General features: G+C 51.4%; 1 protein-coding gene across 10 annotated transcripts in view; it reads right to left on the bottom strand.

Annotated features, from left to right (window-relative positions):
• Positions 1–1,837: 1,837 nt before the first annotated feature.
• Positions 1,838–26,740, bottom strand: part of PTK2 (protein tyrosine kinase 2) — a 200,158-nt gene continuing 175,255 nt past the window's right edge. For 7 of the 10 annotated variants that reach the window (XM_032467711.1, XM_032467708.1, XM_032467706.1 and 4 more), the window contains 10 exons: positions 25,005–25,091; positions 23,383–23,520; positions 22,485–22,616; positions 15,187–15,246; positions 11,248–11,287; positions 10,853–10,959; positions 7,894–7,902; positions 6,624–6,779; positions 5,952–6,032; positions 1,838–3,150 (listed from right to left, as the gene is read on the bottom strand). In XM_032467711.1, coding sequence (XP_032323602.1) covers positions 2,938–3,150; positions 5,952–6,032; positions 6,624–6,779; positions 7,894–7,902; positions 10,853–10,959; positions 11,248–11,287; positions 15,187–15,246; positions 22,485–22,616; positions 23,383–23,520; positions 25,005–25,091 — 1,023 coding nt within the window. In that variant the 3' untranslated portion in view covers positions 1,838–2,937. The remainder of the gene's footprint in view (positions 3,151–5,951; positions 6,033–6,623; positions 6,780–7,893; positions 7,903–10,852; positions 10,960–11,247; positions 11,288–15,186; positions 15,247–22,484; positions 22,617–23,382; positions 23,521–25,004; positions 25,092–26,740) is intronic. The other 3 variants (XM_032467707.1, XM_032467703.1, XM_032467705.1) reach the window with 1 other exon arrangement.

The following is a 26,740-nucleotide window of genomic DNA, read 5'->3' as shown; positions in this document are numbered from 1 at the left end:
GGAAATGAACAGCCACACCCCAGACTGGGAGACAGCGTGCGGGAAACGAGTGTCGGACAAAGGCTGGCATCCAGGACACAGGGAACTCCTACCGCCCAGGAGCAGGACGGTGAACAGCCCAATTCTAACTCTGAGCAGACACTTCACAGGAAAGACGCACAAATGGCCGAGAAGTACAGGGAACGTACTTGAATGCTCAACGTCGCTGCCCGCTAAGAGGATGGAACACGTACCCACCACGAAGTCTAAAATTGTGAGGGACTGACCTTACCAAATGCTGGTGAGAATGTGGAGCAACAGGAAGGTTTATGCATTGTTGGCTGAAGTATGAAATTGCATAACCTCAGTGGAAAATGGTTTGAGAGTTTTTAATAAAGCCAAACGTACACTTATCGTAAGTACCAGAAATTTCACTCAGTTGTCTGCCCGTGGGAAATGGAAACCACGTCCATTTGTACATAAACGTCCACAGCAGCTCCATTCTAACAGCCAGAAACTGAAAACAACTCAGACATCCCACCCCCAACAGGCGAACAGGCTGTGGTGCACACAGTCACGCCACGGAGCATCACCATGAAAGGAACGATGACCACACGGACACTGAGAACAGCCTGGGCGTGAAAGAAGCCAGAAGAGCAGGCACGGACGGCAGTTCCAGAAGCAACGAGAAGACGGGTGTGCGGCGCTGCGGGCGGGAGAGGGGATGCCCGCTGCGGGGCAGGGCAACAGCCGCGATCCCACCCGCACGCGCAGACCAAGCCGGATGCGCGTGCCTAAGAAAGTCACCCATGTGGAAACGCGACCTTGATGGCGCTGACGAGGGAGGCGGGGGCTGCGACCCTTCTGGGGAAGCAGAGGCAAGCAGGGCCCGGGGGACTTTCGGGTGCCAGCACGATTCTGTTTCCGAATCTGCGTCAGTTACACGAGGGTCCTCCTGTGTGAAAAATTCAGTGAGGTCTAAGTTCACGTGCCCTTTTTGCCATTTAAATTAGTCTTTAATTAAAATAACGTCACAATACCAGCAGCTGGAGATGGAGGGTGAGGCTGTGGACAGGCGCGCCCTCGCCTTTTTCACTGCTTCTCCTGCCCAATACGGGCGCGCTTCAGACGCTGGCTCATCACACGGCTGTTCCTGCACGCCCGGCCTCCAGCCCACGCACCGGCTTCATACCCGTCACCACCCGTGTGTACCCGTTCTCTTCACCAAAATCTACTCCCCTTCCTGTGACCTACGGGACACTGGAGACTCACCAGCAGTTCTCTGACTGGAGGGCAGGTCAGACCAGCAGCAGCCAGCACTGCTCTCGGGTAGATGTGCCCTCTGAGGCTGGAGCTCTCGCAGCCCCGCAGCAAAATCCCTGCAAGGCCTGCGGAGCACTTCACCCATCACACCAGCCTTTTTTTTTATTTAATCCGCACAGTCAGCATTTTGAAGATGAGGAAACTGGGGCTCAGAAACCAAGAGAAACTCAGAAGGGCGACATCCCCTTGACCCTTTCAGATGAGGAGGGACACAGACTGCACACAGAGAAGGTGCCTCTACCCGGAGGCCATACCCTCAAGGCCCTCCCTGGGGGCTGGGCTCTGGGGCCCCTCCCCCCCAGTCCCCAGCGCTGGAGACCCCAGTCCTACGGCCCAGCCAGATTAGGGGGGGCCCAGGGGACTCCATGCTAACAACTCCCTTGATGAGGGCACTTCAAGGAAACAGCTTTCTGGAGGCCGGATGGCGGCGGCAGTGCCAGGGGGACACGGAACAAGAAGGTTGGCTTATGCTGGGCCCTCCTTCTACATAATGCTCTCGACTTGTCTAGAAGACAAAGAAAAAAGAAACTAGTAATTATTGGGAGCTCTCCTGTGTGTAATTTTATCTGAAAAGTCACCTGAGAAACTTCAAACAATTTGAAGGAACAGAACCAAGAGAAAGGCTATTACACCCAGAACGCTACTGGTAACACCTTTTTACTAGGTCACAGTAACTGTACAGTTCATTATATTCTTCCTGAGAATAATTTACATCCCCCAACGAACTAAAGGGAAGGTATATTTTTCAAAAGACTTTAACAGAATGGATGGTAAAACTGGACATCAAAAGGAAACCAAATCTCTGCTTTGCTCAATTCTCTCCTGGGAAGAGACACAATGAAAGGTTAGTTAACTCCAGTGGCTGTAAAATAGTCAACATGGCTTTAATCTTTCTTTATAAATTATATAAAAATGGAGAACAGGGATGGTTCCAGAACGTCTTCTCGATGCAGCTGGAGGTGCTCTGGTACAAAGCATTCTTCCAGGAGAAACGGCATTGCTACAAAAAACTGGCACGTCGTTCTGGTGAAGAAAGACAGAAGTTTTTAGTGCGTTCTACGGCTAGTTTCCGACCAGATGCCCCACGGACCCACACGGAGGTAAACGGCAGGAAGGGGCTGGTTTTCTTTGAAACGACTTAAGTCTTCAAAATATAGCTTTTATATTCTTCCTTTGTAAAGTGGTATTAGCATCTTGCAACTGAAGAAAGTTCTAACAACAAAAACCCCTGTCTGGACAGTGAATCTGTCGGAGGCAAAGAATTCTCAGCCCTGTGGGTTTCCTGGAATTCTCCACTTCCTCCTCTCCTTCCAAAATGCAGCCAGGCTGGTTCAGGAATCACCGCATCACCGCCGTGGCCATTTCCATGAAAGCATATCCTAATGTGAACAAACTCTCTTCTTCACGATTCTCAAAACTTCTCACGTACAACTTTTATCCTCAGAAAAATGCCACATTTTGGATCCCGGGCTTTTCTGAACACCATGATTAAAGAACCAAAACAAAAGCTGAACCCAAATCAAAATGCAGTTAAACTGTACGAGGGCGAAGAGTCACCCAGCCGCCAGACCCAGAGCTGGCGCTGCACGTCCTGGCACCCGGGCGGGAAGGGTGTCGCCGGGCAGGCCCGGGCACTCAGTGCGGCCTCGTCTGGCCGAGCACCTTCAGTCTGGCCTGGTCGATGACGTCCAGCAGGTTTTTGGCGTCCACGGCCAGGGCGTGCGCGGCTGTCAGCATCTGCTTTTTGTACTCCTGCTGCAGGCTGGTCATGACGTACTGCTGGGCCAGCTTCATCTTGCTGATGAGCTCGCCCAGGTCAGAGTTCAGCAGCTTCTGGGCCATCTCGATCTGCAAGGACAAGACAGTCAGGACAGCCGCCTCCGAGGGCTCTCGGGGAGTTTCTACGCACCTTCCTCAGAAGACTTCTTTCTTCCCCTTAAACAAGTCTTCTGGGGAGACTCACCGCTTCCACTGCGTGCGCTCAGGCACAGCGGCCTCTGCCCTCTCCTGAGAGCCTGCAGCAACCCCACCACCCCAGCCTCCACCTGGCCTGCACTATTCCGACTTTATCCATCCCAGGGCTGGGGAGGGCTTTTCCTTCCAGAGTCTGACAGAGCCTCCGAGGTCACTGGACCAGAGCCTCTCCTGGCAGAGCAGACAACTGAGGTGTGGAGTGAGTGGCTGGGCCCCCGCCAGGTGTGTCCAGGGCAGGACAGCACCCGGCCTGCACCTGCAGGCCTGCGCGCCCTCTACTGCACCTACTTCAAGACCTTCGTCTCCCCACAAGGGCTTGTATCAGGAAGTCATGAGACACTCCTGCCCCATCGTGATGTAAACCCTAGACCCTTCCGAACTGACCAGAATCGGCAGTGAGGGCAGTGGTGGTGGAAGAGGCCGCAGAACGTGGATGAGAGGCCACAGGATGAGAAAGCTTTGCCTGGGGTGTCTCACCATCCTTCCTGCCTGTTCGTTCAATCACCGAAGATGTACCCACTTGCTCTCTTAAGTTACTGAGCACTAGCTGTGCACAAGCCCTTGGTGTTGTGCTACAAGGACAACCTGGACAGGCTGGCACTCAGGTCCAGTGTGGGAGAAGCGTGCACTTGGTACACACCGGGAATGTCACCCCAGAAGGGGACACAGAGCAGCGAGCAGCTCCCTCCCTCGGAGGTGCAAAGGGATTGACAAGGAGAACTGGCGTGAGTTTGGCCCAGGCTGTACAGGCAGGCCGGCTTCAACGGGAAGGGCCTCACAGACACCAGGCTGGCCTGTCCTGCTGAACCTGGCAATGGGAGGCCTCAGAGACTTTTGGGAAGGGGAGTAACATAGTCTGGACAGCTCTGGTGGCCGTGTGGAAGGTGAGCGGGAGGTCAGGAGAGCCGGGAGGCAGAGCAAGTGGCTAAGTGGTGACTCAGGGAGGAGACGGGCATGAGGACGCAGCAGCGAGGCCCCAGCTGGGACCTGACAGTGACCGTAGGAGGGTGGCTCCTGGTGCGAAGGGGGGCTGAGCATGCGGTTGGGCCCATCGACTGAGGCAGTGGAGTGGGCGACCAAGGCAGACATCCAGCAGACGGGGGACCAGAGCTCAGGTAGCGGGTCCACTAAAAGCACAGGGTGTGGGAGGCATCCGACACTCGGATCTCTTGGGGGGGGGAATGCCAAGGAGAAAAAGGGTCCGTGAAACACAAGCGGGTGGGTGACACCGTGGGGTGGCTGCACTCAGGGCAGCAGAGAAGATCTGGGGGTCTCGCTGAGGGGTCAGGACCGGGGGCTGTGGCCTCTGGTGACCCGTGGGAAGCAGGTGGGGAGGGGCCCCGGGAGGGGGGTGGCAGCGGAGGGATCAGGGCTGGTGCTGAGACCATCTCAGGTTGATCGTTACAGCAGGAATTCAGAAACCATCCTGGCAAAATATTCATTTGTGAGGGTACATTTTCATGCCTCTGGCACTTGGAGCTTCTCCACTTGTGGACAAAAATTTTGCTCACCGTGCAAACCAATTAAAGTGCTAACAGAGCAGATAAACTAGCTAATCCCCTAACTGTAGGCAAACATAAAGCTACGCTGTGGCCACCGGTCAGAGGCGTTCTTCAGAACGACTCAGTAGTGCCGTGCAGACAAATTGATGCCATTTATGGAGGACCGGCTGTGACGACTGCCCCGCTCGTCCTGACAGCTGGATGTGCTGTCGGACACGGCCTCCGAGGAGGACGCAGCATCACCGTGGATGCAAACCTCAGCCTAACAGGGGAAACGTGGGCCTTCACAGACTCCCCCACTCAACTCGAGGACCGCTCCGCCTTCTGTCTCAGAGGACAGAGGGGCTGAGGAACTGTCCAGAAGAGAGGCTTACAGACCCGCCGTGTGATGTCAGGGGAAACACGAGCCCTGGACTGTCTGGAACCAGAGGAAAAAGCATTTCTGGGTGACTGATGAAACCGGACAGAGACCTGGCGACCAGAGGAGCACGCTAGTCAGTGCTGAGCTCCGGGAGGGGGAGCGTGCAGGTCAGAGAACAGAAAACGCAATTGGAAACAGGGAAGTCAGAGGGCGCGATACACAGCCTGTGCCCGACGGCTCAGGAGAGGCAGCTGCCGCGTGTGTGCAAGTGAAGAGACGATGGGGTAGGCACGCTTGAAAATTCTCTGTACTATTCTTGAAACCTTTCTGCAAGTTTGAAATCATTTTAAAATAAGAACCAAGAAAACAAAAACAGACAAACATACACGGTGCCTGCTGGGCTGAGGGACAGAGGAAAACTATGGCGGTGGGAGCTGGAGGCGAGTTGTGGGAGGTGAGCGGGGCTCGTGCCGGCCTGGACTCCAATGTACTTACTGCTCACGAGGAATTTTTGTATCGCTGTTTGACGTGGAACACCAGGGCCCCTTGCCAACTCTAATCTTCCAGAGGAACTCAAGGAGGGGGGGCGGGATGCCCCCCCGACCACGCCCGCTGCCTCCGCTTCATCCTCTCCTCCAGGGGCTCCATCGAAGGACCCGCCCGGCACCTGCACCCCTCACCCCGTCCTTCAGGCCAGAACGCGACATGGTTCACACCACTCCTGGATGAACAGCCAGGCCCAGGTAGGCAACACCCTTAACTGTCCTCGGGATGAAGGCCTGCCCGCGCTGAGGGGAGAGGCTGCGCCCTACCTCACGGTGGGTGCTGGCTGGCAGGGCAGGAATGGTCTCGTCCACGGTGGCCAACAACGTCCTCAGGGCCAGGCCGACTTCCTAGCAGACAGGATCACACCAGTGTCAGGACACACGTAAAGGAGCTTCATGCCAGCAATGACCACCTCCCCTTCCACTTACATGACTTGCTTCGTTTTCACCACTTGAAGGAAAACCTTTCTTTTCCTCAGTGCTGAGCCTGATCTCGTTAAGTAACAAGGCTGCTTCTCCCTGAAGATTCAGAGCTCTGACACTCACGGCCCTGCCGCCCGAGGAGGGGCCACGTGGATGTCGGTGAAACCAGCGCTGGGCCCTCCGCAGTTCGCTGCGCCCTCACGGCTCCGACGCCCACCCGCCAGCGCCTGGACCTGACGGCACCTCCCCCATGGGCTCAAGGACCCCGTTCTCTCCCCAGGCCTCCTAGAGGCCTCACGGCGCTGGCAGAAAGGACACTACTGTCCAGCTTCACGCGACGGCATCACACAGTGTTCCTGCTTTTTTCACACAAGATGATCTGTGTGAGCAGTGGTTACCAAGGGGCTCTGCTCCCCCAGGACAGTCCCATCCCAGGGTCATGGTCACCACGTGGGGCGGATGCCTGAGCGTCAGGCCTGACCCACCGCACAAGCCCACACGCGGGCCTGCGCTCACCTTCACCATGGGGACGTACTCCTCCGGCGGAGCTGGCTGGATCTTGCTGGACATCTCGATGACCGCCCTCACCAGGCCCGTCACGTTCTCGTACACCCTGTCGTTGGACCGGTCCAGGTTGGCAGTGGGAGGGGGGCTGATCTCCTGGGGCTGAAGCTGCCAACACAGAAGCCGGTTACCTTTCTATTCTCCAGTAGGTGGCGCCGTATCACCGCAACTCGGGGAGAAAGGGTCTTTAAAAGAGATCAAAGCAGATCACATAGCTGATTTTCTTGTCATAGGGGACACGGTTCAGTTTGAGGATGACAGTAAAGTAGTTCATCCAAATGACAAAATGAGGTGTAACTTTTTCCAACTTTGAGCTCAGTTAAAGGAAATAAGACACAATCACACATTATACTAAAAGCCCCAGATTCTTTCGGAGAAGTGGTTTATTGCCCCCCAAGATCATTCACCAAAAGAGAAAGAACCCAGATACTCTACGTCTCCTTGAGGAGTTTAGAGAAAGCTGGCCAGGAGGTCAAGCGCTCCACATTAAGACGAAGAAGTTCCACTTGGTCTGAAAGCTGCAGTGGAGCCTCTGGGGCTGGGGCTCGTGGCCTTCAGACCACGGTGGGAACGTGTGTTCCTGGACGATTATACAAAGTGACCAGCCCGAGTCTTCTTCAAGTGACACTGCCAGCCTGCAGATCTCTGCGGAGGCCAGAGCCCTGCAGGTGCTGTGGCGGGGGGGGGGGGGGGCCTGCTTCCACACTCTGCAGACCTGACAGGGGTGAAACGGAGGAACGTACGTAAAGGTGCCCACACCAGGGCTGGGGCACAGAGGGACTCCAGCCCATGTTACCCAAGACAACCTGTGCCCTGAAGGCTGCACAAGGCCTCTGGGGAACCTTCAGTGGACTTAAGAATTCAAATTGGCCACACTAGGCACAGAAAGGACAGTGTACGTCTACTTTAAGAAAACTAACTTACAGCACCCAGTAGCTGCTCACTCAAGAGTCTGCTGTTAGTGCTCAGCCTAAAACTCTGTGCCCACTTCTGAACCCTCGGGCTGACTGCCCAGAGGCCTGTAACTTGCGTGTGCCGGGTCTGGAATATTCTGTCACTGCAAAGATGTTCATGTCTCACTCTTGAGCACAAGTAAATGCTGCTTTTGGTGATGAGCCAAGCAAAAGAGCCCTCCCCAGGCTTCCCGATTCCTGGTCCAGAGTCACATGCAGAGCTGGGTGTGATAAAGAGCTGGACAGACACACAGACACCATGTGCTTACCCTCCACGGCTATTGTCGAACAGAAGGTGAGGACAAGTTAAAGAAATTTATCAGAGAAAGGGAAAAAAGAAAAACAATATTAATAAAGGCAGCAGACACCCCCCAGTAAAAACCCGAGCAGGGCAGGAGGCACGCAGTTCCGCCTGCCGCCTCTCAGTGCAGGGCCATCAAAGCGCGGCCACCGGGCCTCAGCTCAGGGCACCGCGTGCTCAGTAGGGCTCTGCCGCGCACCGTGCTTGTTCCCATGAGTAAGTGAGGAAAACAGCATGCAAAGCCGAGAGTGACAATCTGGCAGCCATGCAAGGATCCAAAGAATTAGGGGTCTTTTAAAAAGAAAGAGGGCGCATCTATGCTCGTAATCACGGGAAACTGCCCATCGGACTCTGAGTGGCTCGTGAGGAACAGCAGCCTCACGCCCTGCCCCGCCGCCAGCGTCCCCACCCTCCTGGATGGGCTCTCAGCCGTCCTGAGGTGGAGAAGACGCCTGGCTTGGGGCTGTGTTTAAAGACATCAGGAGCTTATTTTTAAAACAAAACGAAAACAAACTAAAATAGAAAGCCCTTCACTGAACCAGTTCTTACGGTTACTTTAAACCCCTTCCCTTTAAAACTTAGAAGTTTTATTGAATGTTTTTTTCTCTACTTAAACCAAACCTGCTCCACTGTAACTTGGGAGGCTAAGTTAATTGGGGGAAATAAGGGTATCTTGTCCTTTCTTCAGTGCTGTCTGAAAAGTATGCCCTTTGGTACAGAAGTTTAGCAGAATCCTGAACCTGGAGGTTCCATCTTCCACGCGCGTTATCTTCCGTGCACTGGAAAGAGGGTGGTTACTCGTAACCACATCATTTCCAAGAGGAGGCGTCTCTGCGTTTTCCTCTGCGCTGAGGCGGCGTGTGGAGCTCTGCTCATGGAGCAGGGGCACCCAGTTCAGAGTGGCCCAACGTGAATGGTCCACCAACATGAACGGGGGGCGCCGCAGACAGGGCTCCTTCAGAAGAACTTCAGCGGCTCCAGACCCCGGGGGGGAGTGTGCCGTACTCCAGCCTGTCCTTTCGTGTTTACGCTCCGCCCGACTCCTGTCAGTGCAGCACCCTCACGCTTCCAGGGGCCGTGCATGGAGCCCCCGAAGCGCCAGCTTGGAGACATCCGCTCCTGCTTCCCTGCTCCCCGGGGCTCACCCACCTGGAGTCTCCTTGGCAGGCGGTTAGGAAACACAACCGCCCGCGGGGACACGGTCCTTAAAGACTCAGCTCGGGACCAAACTGTCAAGCCACCAAGGAGAAACTGAGGCTGGTTGCTGGCTAAACATAATTTGGATGAATTATTTCAGTTATACCCAGTTAACGGTGAGCATTTCTGTATTAAAACAGTACTGTTCTTTTAGACTGGATTTGATAACCACTTCCAAACAGATGAGTAATGAAGAAACAGAGACATACATGTCATACTTACTATTTTAAAATGTTTACTGAGTGTATTTTAAGTAAGCTTACTCTTTCTATTAAGATTCCTACTTGCTTAATCCCCTACAACAAGGGTATTTCCCAGTTACATTCATGCACGTGTTATTCCAAATGTAAAAAATGAATATAGGTCAGAATGCTAAGCTGGTGTCTGATCTACTTTTAAAGTTGGTCTTTCATTGCAATATAAACCATTTTGAAAGTTTCTTCTTTTCCTTATGAAAATGAATAAAGTTCTTTAACCCAGTTTCTCTCTTTTCTTTTTAAATTTATGTCAAGAAGCCACATTAGGAAAGGTTGTGTCCTCCTTTGCTCCTCTGTGGTGCCTGCAGGCTTGTGGGGAGGTTTCCCGGGACTGGAGGCCCAGGAGCTGGGGGAGCCAAGCCCCAGGCAGCGCTCAGGACCAGCACCCCAGTTTCCAGGAGCTGAGGACCCAGCCGGCAGGGAGCAGGCTGGTCCCAGACGGTGCCGGTCACTCCCTCCCTGGTCACCACCCTCTGGACTGCGGGCTGATTCACACCCTGTGCCTGGAGATGACACTTCCTCTGCCCGGGGACAACCTCTCTGATGTCCCGAGTTGGCAGTGCACCTGCTTCTATCCAGGGATCAGCTGTCGGCTCTGGAGGGGCACTTGGAGCAGAAGCACACACTGCCCATGTGGACAGCTACGGGGAGGCTGTAACCCTGAACACGCCCTTTACCTCTGTGAACCTCAGCTGTCTCGTGTGACAAGTGGGAAAAATAATAGCCCCGCCCGTGAGCTGATGTGAGGATTTCAAACACATGGGCCAGGTCCGTCCCAGCACTCGGCACTCAGTAAGTGGTGATTATTCGTGAAACAAAGTCAGTCTTAACTGATGCCATAGGTACTGGGCTCTAAGATGCACCTTTTCTCTACGCACCACTGCGGAGGAAAGCCACACCGCCAGCTGGATTCACACACTAGCCTGATTTCAGGGACACTAAAATGTGAAGGAAAAGCGTACGGGGGAATTGAGGAACAGGATGTACTTTGACAGGTGATCTGTCTGATGGGAAGCAGAGAGCGCCCGCCTGAAGCGGGTGCGAGGAAGATGAGGTGGCACTTGCAGTCTCCACGCCACGCCTCCCCTCTCCCCCCACCGCCCACAGCCCCGCACACTGAGGCTTTGCAAACGCAGCTCTGGCCCCAGATGGAGACCGAGGAGCCACACGGACAGCCTTGGCGACAGTGAGCGTAAAGAAGGCCTTAATTCTTGGATTACAGGTGTGTGATCCATTCTTTAAACCAGAAGCCGTCCCAGCACCAATGTTAAAGAAACATCCTGTCTGATGAGACAGCGTACTCAGAAAGTTGGGCTCAGACTAAGGCCCTAGAATTCCTCACGTGAGAGAAGCAGAAAAGACGGCTTCCCAGGAGCGCTCGCCGACTGTGAGAGGGCTTCAGCGCTGGCCACCCCACCCCCCGGCCCCGGCCCTGGCCCTGCTGCGTGTGGCAGGGTCCTCGCCCAGGCTCACCTTGACCCCCTCGTTGTAACTGTCCCCGGGGCTGCCGAGACTGGCGAGGCTGCCCAGGTGGCCAGGGGCTCCGGGACGCGGCGGTTTCTTTGGCGGAGCTGCAGGGTCTGGAAAAGGGAATGGGTCCCGCTCAGTGACGTGGTGAAGAGGGAGGAAACAAGCCCCAGACACACGCGGACCCTCCACAGGCATTTCTGACGCATCAGAGCAACGAATTCTGTTTTCAGTGTTCTCGACATGGGCTGAATTTAGTAAACGTCACACTCGCCATGTCTGTAGAGGACAAGTGCGACCAGGTCATGAGGTGTTCCAGAGCTAAGAAGTGACATACTTCAAAGCCCCGCTCCTTCCAAATCACACAAATTCTGGGACACGCAATTCATTTCTTCACTTACCTGGTTTGCCCACAGGCTGATAGATGTGCTGGTTTCCAGTCTGCAGGAAAAGAAAAGTCTGGTCAGCGCACTAACAGGGTAATGACCCTCCCCTCCCACCCCCTTCGCCCACCTGACACCTGTGCTGAACGCTGGGCTCAGAGACCGAGGCGGGAGGAGGCGCACGCCTGCAAGGCCGCAGCTGGGGGATTAGACTAATAAGCAAATAATGCCCACAGGGTGTGGGATAAGGGCTGGGGAGGAAGCACAGGACACGGTGGGATCACGAACAGGGGTAGTTGCCTGAAGAAATTATGTCTATGACGTAAAGTGCGTTGGGACCTGGTGGGACACCTCCATTGGTTCTGGACAAGCCACAGGCCAAGTCAAGAAGCCAAACCACAGGCCGTGACTTCCGCCCCCAGGGCAGGATGGAAGGCCAGCTCCACAGGAGACCTGTCCTGCTGCAGGCAGCTACCCCTGCAACTGCAATCCAACCAGCTACCTGAGGCTCGCCGAGCGAGAAGAAATACCTATGGAGCTGCACTTCTGCAAAGACTTTCCCTGCTTATTTTAAAATAACAAACTCGTTAAAATACATCCATTTGAAGGTGCTTTATTTTCTACTGAGAAGAGATCCATTTCTTTGAAACGCAAGGACCATGAAATGGCACACACGGTTACAAGTGCTCCTCTCCCAGAATCACAGCTGCTTCCAATGCTCCACGAGACGCTCCTGATTCTGAAGACTTGCAAAACCCTCCGAGCTGGAAGGCGTAAAGAAGGAGGATTCCTTCCACGCTGACTGTGTGCACCACTTTTCCACCAGCCCTTTATTTGACAGTTACTGAACACCTGCTGTTCGACACTGTTCCAGCCCAGAACAAGGCCCTGCCCTTCCGGAGCCGACAGCGCAGAGAAGTGGGAGGTAACAGCAAGCACGCAGGACGGCATGCTGCCCGGGGTGCGGAGGGGCCGCGTCCAGTGAGAAGAGGAGACGGGTGTGGGGTGGAAGGTGAGGAAAGTGCAAGTGTAACAGGAAGGTCAGGGCCTCTTGGCCGTAGCCCTGAGCACAGGGGAGGGGTGGGGAAGCTGTGCAGACTGGGAGGAGAGCAACCCGGAGACAGGGCCCCAGGAGAGCAGAGCGTGAGGAACCCAGGCGCTGGCAGACGGGAGAGTAAGTGAGCAGAGGGCAGAGGGACACGGGCCCCAGCTTCACAGAGACACACGCTGCACTCGCTGACCCGGGCAGTGAAAGGTGTAAAACACAAACACTCAGGTAACAAGAAGTGCGTTCCCTGCGACGTCCTACTCTGAGAGCGCTGTGGATCAATCAGCAGGTGCACGCGCCGGGCCGGGCAGCACCCAGGGCTCCCCACGCACGAGTCTGAGGGGGTGCCGGTCCCCTCGCGCGTCCAGGGCCGGCCCTGCAGGGGCCACTCGCCCATCTGGGGCTGTGGTTTGCCCACGTGCACACCGAGCCAACAACACTCACCCACCACGGGATGGCGGTCATAAGGTGAGCAAGCTGCCTACTTGGATGTTATCTTGAAAACCCAAATCGTTTTTGTTTTTACTCTTCATGCACAAAGGCGGGATCAGCCTCCTCGAGGCAGTGAGCTGCGTCTGCTGACAAGCTCAGACCTGCTCACAGGCCCACACTGCTCTCTGGACATAGGGTTCTCCCCGAAGCCCGTGCACTTTCAGACGTGTCAGTGGGAAGGGGGCCACACAGAGCGCGGTCTTAGCAAAGGACAGAAGAGAAAGAGCCCGCAGTGGTCAGTGCGTGTATGGGCCCCACAACCTGAACCAGACCCCGGAGGAGAAGAGGCCCCCCACGGCCAGGCTATTCAGGTCTTCTGCCTACTTTTTAATCGTGTTACTTGTTTTTTTGATGTTGAGTAGTATGAGCTGTTTATGTATTTTGACTGTTAACCCCAATCATATTTGCAAATATTTTTTCCCATTCAGTAGACTGTCTTTACGTTTTGCAGTGGTTTCCTTTGCTTTTAAGTTTAATTGGGTCCCACTTGATTGAAATTGCTTATAATAGCAAAAAACGCTGTGATCATTTATGTCAAAGGCTGTTCTGCCTGTGTTTTTCTCTGGGAGTTCCATGGTTTCTGGTTTTACATTTAGGTCTTTAATCCATTTTGAGTTATTTTCTGTAAATGGTGTTACAGAATATTCTAACCTCATTCTTTTACAGATATTCATTTCATTTCATTCAGTTTTCCAGCACCACGTCTTGAAGAGACCGTCTTTTCCACTGTGTCTTCCTGCCTCCTTTGTCACAGATTGACTGTAGGTGTCTGGGTTTATTTCAGGGCTCTCTATTCTGTTCCATTGATCAACGTGTCTGTTTTTGCACTAATACCACACTGTTTTGATTACTGTAGCTCTGTAGTATTGTCTGAATGTGTGTGATTCCTCCAGCTCCATTCTTTTTCAAGGTTGTTTCAGCTGAGATCTTCCTGTGTTTCCATACAAATTTTAAAACTTGTTCTAGTTCTGTGAAAGATGTCATTTGTATTTTGATAGGGGTTGCACTGAATCTGTAAATTGCCTTGGGTCGTGTGGTCATTTTAACAATATTACTTCTTTCAATCCAACGACACAGTGTATCTTTCCATCTGTGTCGTCTTCAATCTCTTTCATCAGCGTCTTACAGTTTTCTGTGTACAGGTCTCTTACTTCCTTAGGTGGGTTTACTCCTAGGTATCTTATTTTTGATGACATGGTAAATGGGACTGTCTCCTTAATTCTTCTTTCTGATCATTTGTTGTTAGTGTACAGAAATGCAACAGATTCCTGTTTATTAATTTTGTATCCTGCGACTTTACCGACGTCATTGACGAGCTGTTAGTTTTCCGGTGGCATCTTTTGGATGTTCTATGTATATATCATATCATCTGTTAACAGTGACAGTTTTACTTCTTCCTTTCCAATTTGGATTCCTTTTATTTGTTTTTCTTCTCTGATAGCTGTGGCTAGGACTTCCAAAACTATGTTGAATAAAAGTGACGAGAGTGAACGTTCTTGTCTTGTTCCTGATCATAGAGGAAGTACTTTCAGCTACATGTTATCGTTTCAATGTAAGGAAGGAGCACCCTGTGTGATGTTAAGTGGGGAACAGCATGACCTTGTGCTTGTGGACCAAGGAATGCCCAACACTCTGTAGCACCCACTGCGCCAGCATATCTGACAGGAAATGCCAAACCTTCATGTGCTGGAGACCGAACACATCTTACAGGCAGCTGATTTTATTGCAGAGATGAAGGAAAACTACGCATCTTGGAGACGGATGATGACACGCCTCGTGTACGTACACGTGCGTGTCTAGAGATAAAATGGTTTATTTCTACTCAGAAGCCTTATTAGGATGGAGATTTATCTCCCTGTGTCTGTTGCCTGGCAGCTACAGGTTTCCCGTTTTTACTGGGAACTTCTTTAAGTGTTTAAAGAAACTTGAACTTATTTTAACCAGACGTCTGCTGATGAAAATCCTAACAAATCAACTTTAACTGCCCCCCCCCCGAAGACTAGGGAGTATTTCCACCAGACTTTAAATACATTTGGAATAATAATAAGCTGGCTCTTTAAACAGAATTTCAGGTATTTCTCCTCACAACACCCAGAAGAAAAATACCTTGCTTGAACCGGTTTTCTGTGACAGTAGAAACATTCATAACCACACAGCGAGAGTATAAAAATGTAGCAGGTGACAAGTCGTTGTAGCAACAGTTAATGTGTATACTTATTTCTCTGGGGCACAGAGAGTTCAGCCCGCTACTGAAAAGACTGTATTAGTAATGGGGCAGACACTTCTGTAGCTGATGCAAATTCACTTTACTTAGAGAATCAACTACTGTGCCTGTATTACAGACAGCGGCAAGCCTAGCCGTCTCAGGACACGGGACGACGGTCCGGACCCCGCCAAGCACACGGGCAGCTGCTTACCGGGCCCTGAAGACCATCTTCCCTGTCGATGCTGCCTCGGGAGAGCCGCACGTCAGGTTTCTGGAGGAAAGAAAGCAGACCAGACAGTTTCATTCTCGGCTTGAGAACCACTGACGTGCTTCTGTACGAACTTTCTCCTTTTTATAACACAACTGTCCTCTGAAGAGAAGAGGTGGAAGTTCCCCAGTTTCAGGCAAATTCTCAAAACCCACTGGTGACGAGCCCAGGTCAGGTGCCCCCACAAAGCCTCCGTCTCCGCACACACACACAGCTGGCAGGCGCGCCCCATGTGACACAGAGCACGTGTGCTTCACCTCGCTTCCTGGCCACAGAGCCAGTTCCCCTCACCAAGGAAGCTCCCACTTAGGGGGAGGCACCAACTCCTGTGTCCTGGCAGAGGAAGGCTTGTCTGACTGTCTTGCCAAAGCGGCAAATGGTCCAATCACATGCTTCCCCCTCACAGTGCATCCAGAATACAGAAACCAAACGGAAAAATAAGAGTAAGCAAATTTCCCTAACGGAAGGATAAACACAGTAGGCCACGTGCCACCAAGGTGTGGAGCTTGGAAGGTTTTCTCCTCAAGGAAACAGCGCTGTGTGGTGGCCCAGCCAGCCCCACGATGCCATTGACTTCGTGGAGCCCCAAGGCAGCCATGCCGACTGCCACCCACCCCGCCGTGCACAGTGGATTAAAGACTGGAAACCATAAAACTCCTAGAAGAAAGCACAGGCAGTGCCCTCTGACACTGGTCCTAGCCATACATTTTTGGATCTGTCTCCTCTAACAAGGGAAACAAAAGCAAAAATAAACAAATGGGACCACATCAAACTACTTCACTTTTGCACAGTGAAGGAAACTATCAACAAAACAAAAAGCCTGCCTGCTGAGTGAGAGAAGATATTTGCAAATCATATATATGATAAGGGGTTAACATCTGAAATACACAAAGAACTCTGACAACTCGACATCAAAAAACCCCCAAACAACCTAATTTAAAAATGGGCAGATGACTTGAACAGACATTTTCCCAAAGAGGACATGCAGATACCAACAGGCACATGAAAAGACGCTCAGCACCACTAACCATCAGGGAAATGCAGATCAAACCACAGTGAGACACCACCTCACAGCTGTCAGAATAGTTATTATCAAAATGACAACAAATAAAAGTGTTGACGAGGATATGGAGAAAAAGGAACCCTCATGCACTGCTGATAGGAATGTAAATTGGTGCAGCCACTATGGAAAACAGTATGGAAGCTCCTCAAAAAACTAAACAAAGAACTACCATACGATTGGGTAAGTCCAGTTCTGGGTATTTTTCTGAAGAAAACCAAAAGACTAATTTGAAAAGATACATGCACCTCTATATTCACTGCAGGATTATTTACAGTAGCCAAGATAAGAAAGCAACCTGAGCCCCCACTGACAGATGACACACATGTGCGTGCACACAATGGAATATTACTCAGCTGCAAAAAAGAATGAAATCTTGCCATTTAAAACAAGATGGTTGGACTTAAGAGTATTATGCTGAGTACAATAAGACGGAGAAAGACAAATACTGTATGATTTCACTTACACGTGTAATCTAAAAAAATAAAACAAATGGACAAACATAACAAAACAGAAACAGACTCAGATACAAAGAATAAACCGGTGGTTGCCAGAGAGGAGGGCGCTGGGAGGAGTGTGACAGGCGAGGAGATTGAGGTACAAGCTTGCTGTCATAAACTAAGGCACTGCGATGTGGCGCAGTGTGGGGGGCACGGCGGGGGGTGCAGTAATGCCTGTGTGACGACAGGCGGCAGCCGGTCCTGCACGGATGACCGCTCTGCGACACCAGAGTCCTGAATCACCACGCGGTGCACCTGAAACCAGCAGGTCAATCGTACTTCAAAGCGGTCGTAGACATAAAGCGTATCTGGGGTTATTTGATCATTTTCCCCATCAGGCATGCATTTTCTTTTTTTTCTTTCTTTTCTAAATTCAGGTATAACTTACATGCAACAAAGCCCTCAAACCTTCAGTGTAAAGATCTGCATGTTTTCACGTCTGCATCCACCCGCCGGACACAGCACCCAGACCAGGACACAGAGTGGGCAACTGTGCAGGCCCCCGCACCCCGCCCAGGTGAGGCCTGCCTCCTGGCCCAGATCACACAAATGGTCGAACAAGCAGCACTGGTGTCTGGCATCCTCCGTGGACGCTGTGTCTAAGGGCGTCCCTGGGGCTGTGCAGACGGCCGGCCCATTTTTACTGCTGAGCAGCACCTACTGTGGCGTGTTTATCCATCCTGCTGTCCTTAGGCAGGTGGGGTCCCTGTTCCCGGCGTCACAAGGACACACTGCTGTGAAGGCTCTGTCCTGCATGGGCACGCGTGCCCTGCCCTCTCAGGCAGCAGCCCAGAGCGAAGGCCCTACTCCTGGTTCTGGGGACGCAGCGGCCAGGAGCTCAGGTGCGGCTTCTGTTCTCCGGCTGCTTCCATCACTCTAGGAAACTCCAAACTTACTACAGTTTTCACCTCCGAGTCCTCTCCCCTTGTCCCACAATGTCTTCAAATCTGGAGCCTGTAAGAGACCTGGGAGGGGCCGGCCTGCTCAGAGCAGAAGCAGGACCGGAGGCGGCCTTCCGCCGGCGCTCTGCCCCGCAGGGGCGTTCAGCTTTCACTCCTGCTGGCAGCTCTGCTACGAGGAAGACAGCTCCAATATTCATGTCCTGTCTCAGAACACAAAGCAGGCTTTGTGTACCCAAACTTTCCCATCTTCAACTTAAAGTCCTGTTTTTAGCACAGTACTGTGTTAGAAAATTTCTGTGCTCAGAGTAATTAATAAAGACAGACAGCAAACAGAGTTGCTCTATCTCTGAGCAGCACCCAGTAGGACAGGAAGTCCCCTGAACAGACTGAGGCCTAGTCAAGGCGCCGGCACCCTCTGGCCAGCTTGCAGGAGAGCTTCTACAGCTGTGGATTCGCAGGCACAGAGCCCCCTAGGAAACAGCTCAGGCTGAAGGAACAGCAGAGAGGGGAGCAGAGGGTGGCCGTGTGACCAGCAGGAGCCGGCCAGCGTGAAGAGCGTGCCAAAGGAGGGGCTGAGGGACTCCAGACTTGCCAGCGCACTCGGTGACAGAAGAGGCTGTTACTGAGGACGGTAACCCCACACGACAAGAGGCGGCTTCCGCAAACAGCTGTTGATTCTCATCTATCAGAAAAGTCTGGGAATCACTATTGGCCGTTTAGACAGCAAAGCAACATGAGAGCTAATTTTTCAGGTAAGAACATAACTCCCCTACCAGGGTGCATAGTGACCCCGCCGGAGGGCGCGGCGGGCCCCGTCAGAGGACCAGGGCGGATCAGGAATCATTTACTGTCACCAAGTCACGACGAGACAGGAGCAGAGGACACGTATCTTTAGAAATTTCTAGTGTAATGTGAAACAGCAATTTTTAGGTCTGTTTGAGCTCATGATAAAAAAGTTTGGCTTACAGTTTGTACATGTCAAAAAACTTCCTGTTTCTAGTGACTGCTTTTTATTTTATTTTGTAAGAGTATCAGGTCTAGGGTGGTTCAGAGAAGAAACAGAAAGGTCCTCCCTCACTTGGCGCAGCAGAGCCCGCCTCCTCGGAGCAGCACACCACGCCCAGGCCCAGCGGGCCCGTCAGCTCCTGGCAAAGAGAATCCCCGAGGCAGCTCTAACGAGAGCAAACCGAGTTCAGGCTTACTGATACGAAATCCAGTGAGAGGATGCCAGTTCCCGAGCGGTGCCTACAGGACCCTGAAGTGGCCAGAACCTCTCGCCCCATCTGTTACACTAGCCTTTGGTTGGGACTGTCTACGGGCACTGTGTCGTGTGAGGTGTATGGCCCAGGAGCCTGGATTTTCATCAACGTAGCTCTCATGGCTGCTACAAGAGAACAAACCAAGTCAGAGAGATAAAAGCCCTTGGAAAAATTAATGGTGTGTTCCCTGCCCCTCTGCTGTTCACATGTCATACATTTAATCCTCAACCCAACCCTACAGAAAAGTATCACTGCACTTCACAGAGGAAATTAAAACTATTTTACAGATTGACAAATTAAAATAAGAGGTTAACCAACCGATGTAGGGTCCTAATAACTAGGATTTAAAATTCTCATCTAGCCAACTCCGAAGCCTGGGCTCCTTCCAGAACCACCTCCTGAAAGGCAGAGTCGCGGATGGGAAGGACTATCTGGGCAGTAGAGCTGCAGCCTGCTCTCCGCTTCCTGTCCCCCGCACCCCGCCTTGTGGCCTACGGGGCCCGCATGGTCTGCGCCCCTCATGCCTGCACTGAGCTCTGGCCACTGCGGCTGTCCTTCTGATCCTCAGATGTTCTTGGCTCCTTCTCACCTCGCCCTGGGCCCCTGCACTCAGGTGTGACCTCTCCCTGGAATGTTCTCCCCTAGATCTTCCTGGGCGGGTCCCTGATGGCCTTGTATGCGGCTCTGGCCTCTCTGTCACAATCAGGGGCTGATCTAGGAGGGCTGGACCTCGAGGACGGGCAGAATGGAGGACCTCGGGTGGTCATCCTGGGGTGGCCACTGGCAGATTTTAAGTCAGATGGAGACAGTGTCAGAGCCAGGTTTTAGAAATATCACTGTGGCTGTGGCATGGAACACAGCTTGGAGGGGACAATTTTAAATGCTCAGGTGTTTACATTTGCTTGCCCCCACCTCCTTGCCTTCGTGGCTCGCCCACCCAGTTACTCACCCTGGGAGAGGCCCCGCCCTGGCTGCCTGCCTGCTCTCAGCCCCGCCACCTACACCACCCACCTACCAGTACCCGCCAGATCGGGCAGGCTCTTCAACTTACGACACCAATATTGCTCTGACCCTAAAACCATTAACAATGACAACAAGCCAGTCATTCCTGCTTGTGAATGTCAATATGAAATTCTAATAAAAACATCACAAGCCAAACACACCATGACCTTAAAAGGACGATCAGCTATGTCTTGAGTGGGGGCTTATCTCTGGAGTGTGGTTCTGGCACAAAAGCAAGTAAAACACTTCACATAATTCATCACATTAAACCTTTTAAAAAGGTAAAACAGTATCGTTTAAATAGAGGGCCAACATTATACTTAACAGAGAGGATGATTAGAGACGTTACCTTTAAAAACAAAAGCAGGAAAAGCAGGTGAGAACCCATTTAATATGAAAGTTGGCAAGAGATACTCTAGAAACAGTAAGAGTTTCATAACAGATACTAAAGATGAAGAAAGAAAATGTTTTTTTAAAAGGTGACAACTGTACACTCAAAAAATTCAAAGAAATTAGTCAAATAGATTTCATGTGATAAGTCCTGGGATACACAAGATAAATTCCTAAAAATCAACTGCACGCACAGAAACAACAACTTTTTAAGAAGTTCAGTAAAAATGAGACGCATCATGTTAGTGGCAGGAAGCTCCAGACGGACGGGTGGTGACTTACTGGGGAAGCAGGACACACACTTAGAGAAAACATGAAATAAACTGTACGGGAGGAATGAAGGGGCCGGGAGCAAACTCCGGGGATGTCCTCCTGAGCTGAGCCAGACACGGTGAGGCAGTCACAGGACGCAGTGTGAGCAGAACCCCGGGGGGTTCTCACACAACTCCATCAGCGGACTCTGGACGTGACTTGGAAACTATCTGGAGCGGCAGGAACGTTCTCTGTATGGGGAACGGGTCACACGCACTTACCAAACTCACCAAACTGCACACTCAGGATCTGTGCAGTCCACTGCACGTAATGATCTCAATTAAAAGCAACCACACTAACAGCCGACGAGCTGGCAGCCTTGAGCCTCTGGTTCAGGACCCGAAGTCACTGAGAGGCTGAGCCAGTGCCTGAACCCCTCATCCACTCCCCACTGACCAGCTCGGGTCATGTCCACACGGGCAGACTGAGACCCCCGCCTTGCAGCCCGGGCGTCACACATGCTCTTTCCCAGGCCCGAGTGGACTCTCTGAGCCTGTGTGTCCTGCAGAGCCCCACCCGTCCCCAGGCCCGGGCCCCGCCGCCTCCAGCTCCTCCAAGCACCCCTGGCTCCCCGCTGCGCCCTGGGCCCTGCGCAGCTCAGGGGCCGACGTGTGCTGGACACCAGTGCTCACGTTCGCTAACTCTTGTCTGGACAATCTGTAACGTTCACTTACACAGATCAATGTGGAATAACAGACTACCTGGACTTTTTGTTTAAAATGAAGGGCCAGGGGACAGCAGCTGTATTCTGGGAACTGATTCATTATTTGAACGGGTTCACTCAGATTAGTACAGCAAATAATAACCCCTTTTGCAGCTTTCCTTATAACCTCAAGACATGCTGTAATTTAAGTAAGTAATGTAGAATTCTGGTGCCAGGAAAACTTCTGCTGCAAAGTAACTCACTCACAGTGCCCGTCAACGTCTCACACCCCTGACTGTGCAGACCTCCCAGAGGAGCGGCTGGCGGCGGGTGCCTGCCAGGGCTGCTGAGTGGTGTCCTTGCAGCTGGAGGCCACCCGGCAGAACCGTCCACACCGCAGGCCCCGGAGCCAGGCTGCTGGCTTGGAGCCTGGCTCTGCCCCACACGATCCGGTGGTCTCAGCCAACTTCCCCACTTCTAAAATGAGGACAACAAAGGATAGAGCCATAGTCCTTTATCCTCGTTTCCAAAAGCTATAAAGTACTGAAGATGGGTAAGTATGTTTGTTTTTTTAAATCTGAAGGAAATTAATTTCATGGCAAAGCTTGGCCTGAACTGATGTGGCTGACTTCACACCTGTTGGCATGAACAGCTGTGTTCTCCGGCAGGAGTATCAGTGCCTTTAACTCTGTGCTACTGGACTCTTACATGACGTGTGGCGCGTGCGTCCAATTACACCGGCTCTCTAAAGTGAAGAAACAGTGAATTCTGAATCATGCAGAACCCTCAAGAGTTTCGGAGAGAGTATTTTGGACCTGTCTCTTTCTTACACACTGGTTACAAAGACTGAATGACTTGATACATCAGAAACATGTAGCATGGTGATGACATGTGAGAAGTATTATGATTTACATTAGCCATGAAGCCGTGACAAGGGTGTGTGCAGTAGTCCCGTCCCGCAGTCGGCCGAGTGTGGAGTGTGTGTGATGTCTGCAGGCCGACCGTGTTTTGAAAACGTGACTCAAGACAAGCACACAGCCCACTATTGCAAGTTTTAGGGAGCAGATGTAAAACAAACTCTCTTGCTTTGGAAAAGATGGACTTAGCAATTATTTGCAGGACAGCAGATGCCAGCAGGGCCTAGTGTATGGAAGAGCCTCCGAATTCAGTTACCAGAAACCGCTCCTCCTTCTCCAGCCAGCGCTGATCCTCCTCCATCTCCTGCTGCTGCCGGATCAGCCGCTCCTCCATCAGGTGGGGCGGCAACACCTGCCCGATTCCTCGCAGGTCCAGCGCCGCAGAGTCCTGGAGAGTGCAAAACGGCAGGTCCACGCTTAGAAGTCTATTTGTGATGCTCATACTCTTTTCTGTCGTCTTTCCAAAAAATTAAGCAACGCAGCAAGGGAGGTGGAAACTAGGGTCTCTCATACTCTGCTTCTGGGAGCAGCTTTTCTGAAGCTGCAGGCTAACGTGTGAAATATCTTTAGAAAGTATATAATCGTTCAGCTCCCAGCTTCACTGGTAGGGATCTATTCTAAAGAAGTGACCCAAGATACGTGCAAAGAATGCATCACTAGTCACAGCGAAGAGGAGACACATCGATGTAAAGCAACGGGAGGAGGATTAAATATGATGCATGCATGTTCTGCAGTGTAGAGCATGTCTACGCTGAGGAAAAGAACATGACAGCAGACGAGCACGGATGTTCTTGGAGTCAAAGAAATGACTTTTAATACTACAGGGGTGGTTCCTGGTTTTACTGGGAAAATTTGGTAGAAATTAACACGGTCCTCAGAGCTGGAGGTTCTGCTTTGTTCACTGGCCTCGTGTATATGCTAATTATGTTCACTTTAAGGGTCTGCTTTTCAAATGAATGAGCTAATGATGGTAGCATCTCTCCTTTCTTTCAGTAAAAAAGACTCACAGAATCAGAAAGCATCTGAGTAGACGGAGTATCCTGATCTTAGAATTAGGTCATCTAAACTGAGAGATCTTAGGGTTCAGAAATAAAAGGTACCTTGGGCAAAGCCTCATCAGTTAACAAACCGAAGCCCAGGAACATCCAATTTACCTCCACGCTGGGCTGCCACATTGATATCTCCTGGGGTCTATGATTCCACGAATCTGTTTGGTCCAAGAGGGATGCCTGACCTGGGTAGATGCTGCCAGCCATGGCTGTGAGTCCATGTGAAGCAGGGACGGCAGAGACCTGCGGGTGAGCAAGCGGCCGCGTCACGTTCTGACACCATGTGACTTCCGCACGGCTCTGCTGTCCACGTGCAAGGAAGCACTAAGACTACAGAAAAGACTGTGGTAGCAGAACGGCCCCTCCAAGAGGTCCCTGTCCTAATCCCAGGAGCCTGTGAATACAGTCCCTTACGAGGGACTCTGCAGATGTGATTATAAATTAGGAATCTTGAGACGGAGAGATTATCCTGGATTATCTGTGTAGACCCAATGTGATCACAAGGGTCCCTAAAAATGCAAGAGGGAAGCAGAAGGGGAGAGAAAGGGTGACTGCGGAAGCACGGTCAGAGAGGTGCTCCGGCTCTGAAGACAGAGGAGGGGTCATGAGCCACGGGGCGCAGGTACCTCTGGCAGCAGGTGGTGGCAAGGAGCTGGATCTCAGCTGAAGCCTCAAGATAGGTGACCCGTTATGACCGCATTAGAAAACTAACGCAACACCCGTGGGAAAACCAGACACCCTTCACTGCGGAGCTGACGTTTACAACACGCTGAGAGCAGGCCGTCCTCGGGCACCAAAGCACAGGCGGCCGTGCATGTGGCTGAGCCACACATCGCTCCAGAAGTCCCCTTCCTGCCCACTCAGTACTGCTCTGTCAACAAAGAGCAAACAAACCCCCAAGTGTCTGTCCTCTAACAAACAAGGGCTGATGGCGGAGGCCTGCCCTCACAGCCTCACAGCGATGACCAAGGCGGAGAGAAAACACTTAGTTGCTCATGGAGGAAAACGTCAAGGCAGAAGGGGAATAAGAGGAGTTTCTTTATATGGCTCCCTCCCTCGATCAAGAGAGGCGAGAACGGATCCGTGCTTGCTTCCAGAGCTCACCAGGTCAGTATTAGACGGCCACAGCTGTCAGCTGATTTTTAAATGAGACAAATCACGGTCAAATCCATATTTCGAAATACCCACACATCCTTCAACAAAGATTCCATGCATTTGTTCAGTCTCTAGGCATTGATTTATACCAAAATTCCACACTGACAACATGTAATCACTAAACTTTCAAGTAAGATTGACGTTTCTAACTAAATTTCTAACTAAATCTAATCTAAAATTCTAACAGTTTACTTGAATAAAAATATTGTAATAAAAAATTCTAAATATAAAATGCTGTATCAGTTACTACTTTTGACCAGAAGGGATTTATTACTGTCAGAGAACTTTTCGGAATTTTCACAACAAAGACTTCAAATGATCTAAGGCTGTTTCCTCTTTAACACCCACCTCGTGAATGGATCAATATGCATCTTAACCAGAAAGGCCCACGAGGAGTGTCCTGGAGCTGCTTTCATTTACAAGATAAGGAAACTCGGGGGGTGGGAGAGGTTAATCATTCATTTGTTTGATGAAAAGAATGTTTTAATTTATACACACATGCAGTGTACTCCCGCCCCCAAATGTGCTGAAGGGTAAAATAACACGTCCCAGACCTGGAACGACTGGTATACCTGGTAATGATTGGTTTGCACCACGTGCTGCGGGCTGGGGTAAAATCCTTCACTGGACCTCGGGCTCGGATAACCAGGTCTGCTGGGCTGTGAACAAATCAACAGAGTGTCATATGAACAAGCATTTTGACTATTTTAGTAAATGTGTATTTTAAAGAATAGAAAAAGTTAAGCCTCTAAAAGAGCGTGGTTGGAAAGAATGATAAAGGGTGTAAAGACATTTCAGTGGGGGAAACAGTCTTTTCAACAAATAATGCTGGGACAGCAGGATGCCCACCTGTGCAAAGGACGTGAAGGTGGCCCTCTTCCTCAGAACACACACAGAAGTCAGCTCAAAATGGATCGTATTTCTACACGTAAGAGCTAAAACTATAAAGCTCTTAGAAGAAAACACAGGAGTAAATCTTTGTGACTTTGGGTTAGGCCATGGTTTCTTAGGTTTGACACTGAAAACTCAATCAACAGAAGGAAAAAAGAGAAATTGGACTTAATCAAAATTAAAAGCTTCTGCCCTGCGAGCGACAGCGTCAACAGAGTGGAAAGACAACCCACAAACGGAAAGTACTTGCACGTCACACATCTGCTAAGTGACTCAAATCCAGAATACATAACAAATCTAATAGCTTGACAATACAAAGTCAAATAATTGAATCAAACAGGCCAAAGGCATGAGCAGACCCAAAGAAGATGCCAATGGCCAGGAAGCACAGAAGAGAGGCCCAACAGCATTCGGCGCCGGGGAAACGCACACCCGGACGCTTTCTGCTGCTTGCTGGCTGTGTGACCTGCAAGCAAGGAGCAGACCATTAAAATCCATTCCTCTGTCTTGCGCTATGCCGGGACCTTTCTCCCGTGTGTGACTTTAGAGCGTCCTGCAAGTGATCATCTGGAAAATGCAGACCACTGGGTTATGCAGGTCTTTCCAGTGCGGACACATCTCAGCACATAGCATGAAAGAAAAGATCACCTTTGTTCGTGTTACCCTGAGCTCATGAGAAAAGTCTAAGAAATGGGAAGCTGTCAAAGTCACGGGGATTGAGACAAGGTTTTCAAATTTCTAAGTTTTGCATGAAAACTCCTATTTTATTGTCAGCAACAAACACTGTCAGTTGTTTTCCTTGATGAGACAGTCTCGCATCTTTCTCTGAGCAAATGTCCACCAAATGTGCAAATCCGAACAAGCACGTGTGTCACCAGTTCTTTTTTCAAGTAAAATTGTTCTTCCATGACAAAGGTGGGATGTCCAGACTGAAAGCCAGCCATGCGTCATGTCTGCTGAGCAGCGGGAGCCCTGGCTGGGCGCCTCCTCTTGCCTCGCACGGGAGACCCCACTGCTGCTTCAAGGTGGTTTGTAAGCAAACTGCCCCCCCCCCCCAACCGTGTGAGCCCAGTGGCGAGGATCTCGGGGACGAATAGTGGGTTTGGTGCTGCCACCCCGACTCCTGCCCAGGTGACAGTGGCTTTACCCACCCATGCATGTGCAACATCACTGCAAATGTCAACACAGCGGGCGGGGCTGATGACACCTTAACATTATTATGAAACAAGATTGAACTCACAGCCCTCTGAAATGGTCTGGGGGACTCTCAGGCCCAAGGGTTATACGTTGAAAACTGTAGCTCCAGGATATTTTTACCATGAAGCCCCACCAGTCTACTGGGGTCTGCAGGAATGAAACGAGGGCTAAAGGTGACCCTCCCCATGCTATTCACAGGCAAACCTCTCCAGAGATGACG

The sequence above is a fragment of the Camelus ferus genome, chromosome 25, assembly GCF_009834535.1.
Source record: "Camelus ferus isolate YT-003-E chromosome 25, BCGSAC_Cfer_1.0, whole genome shotgun sequence".
NCBI lineage: Eukaryota > Metazoa > Chordata > Mammalia > Artiodactyla > Camelidae > Camelus > Camelus ferus.
Note: the sequence above shows the minus strand (reverse complement) of the source record. Positions and strands in the feature narration are given on the sequence as shown.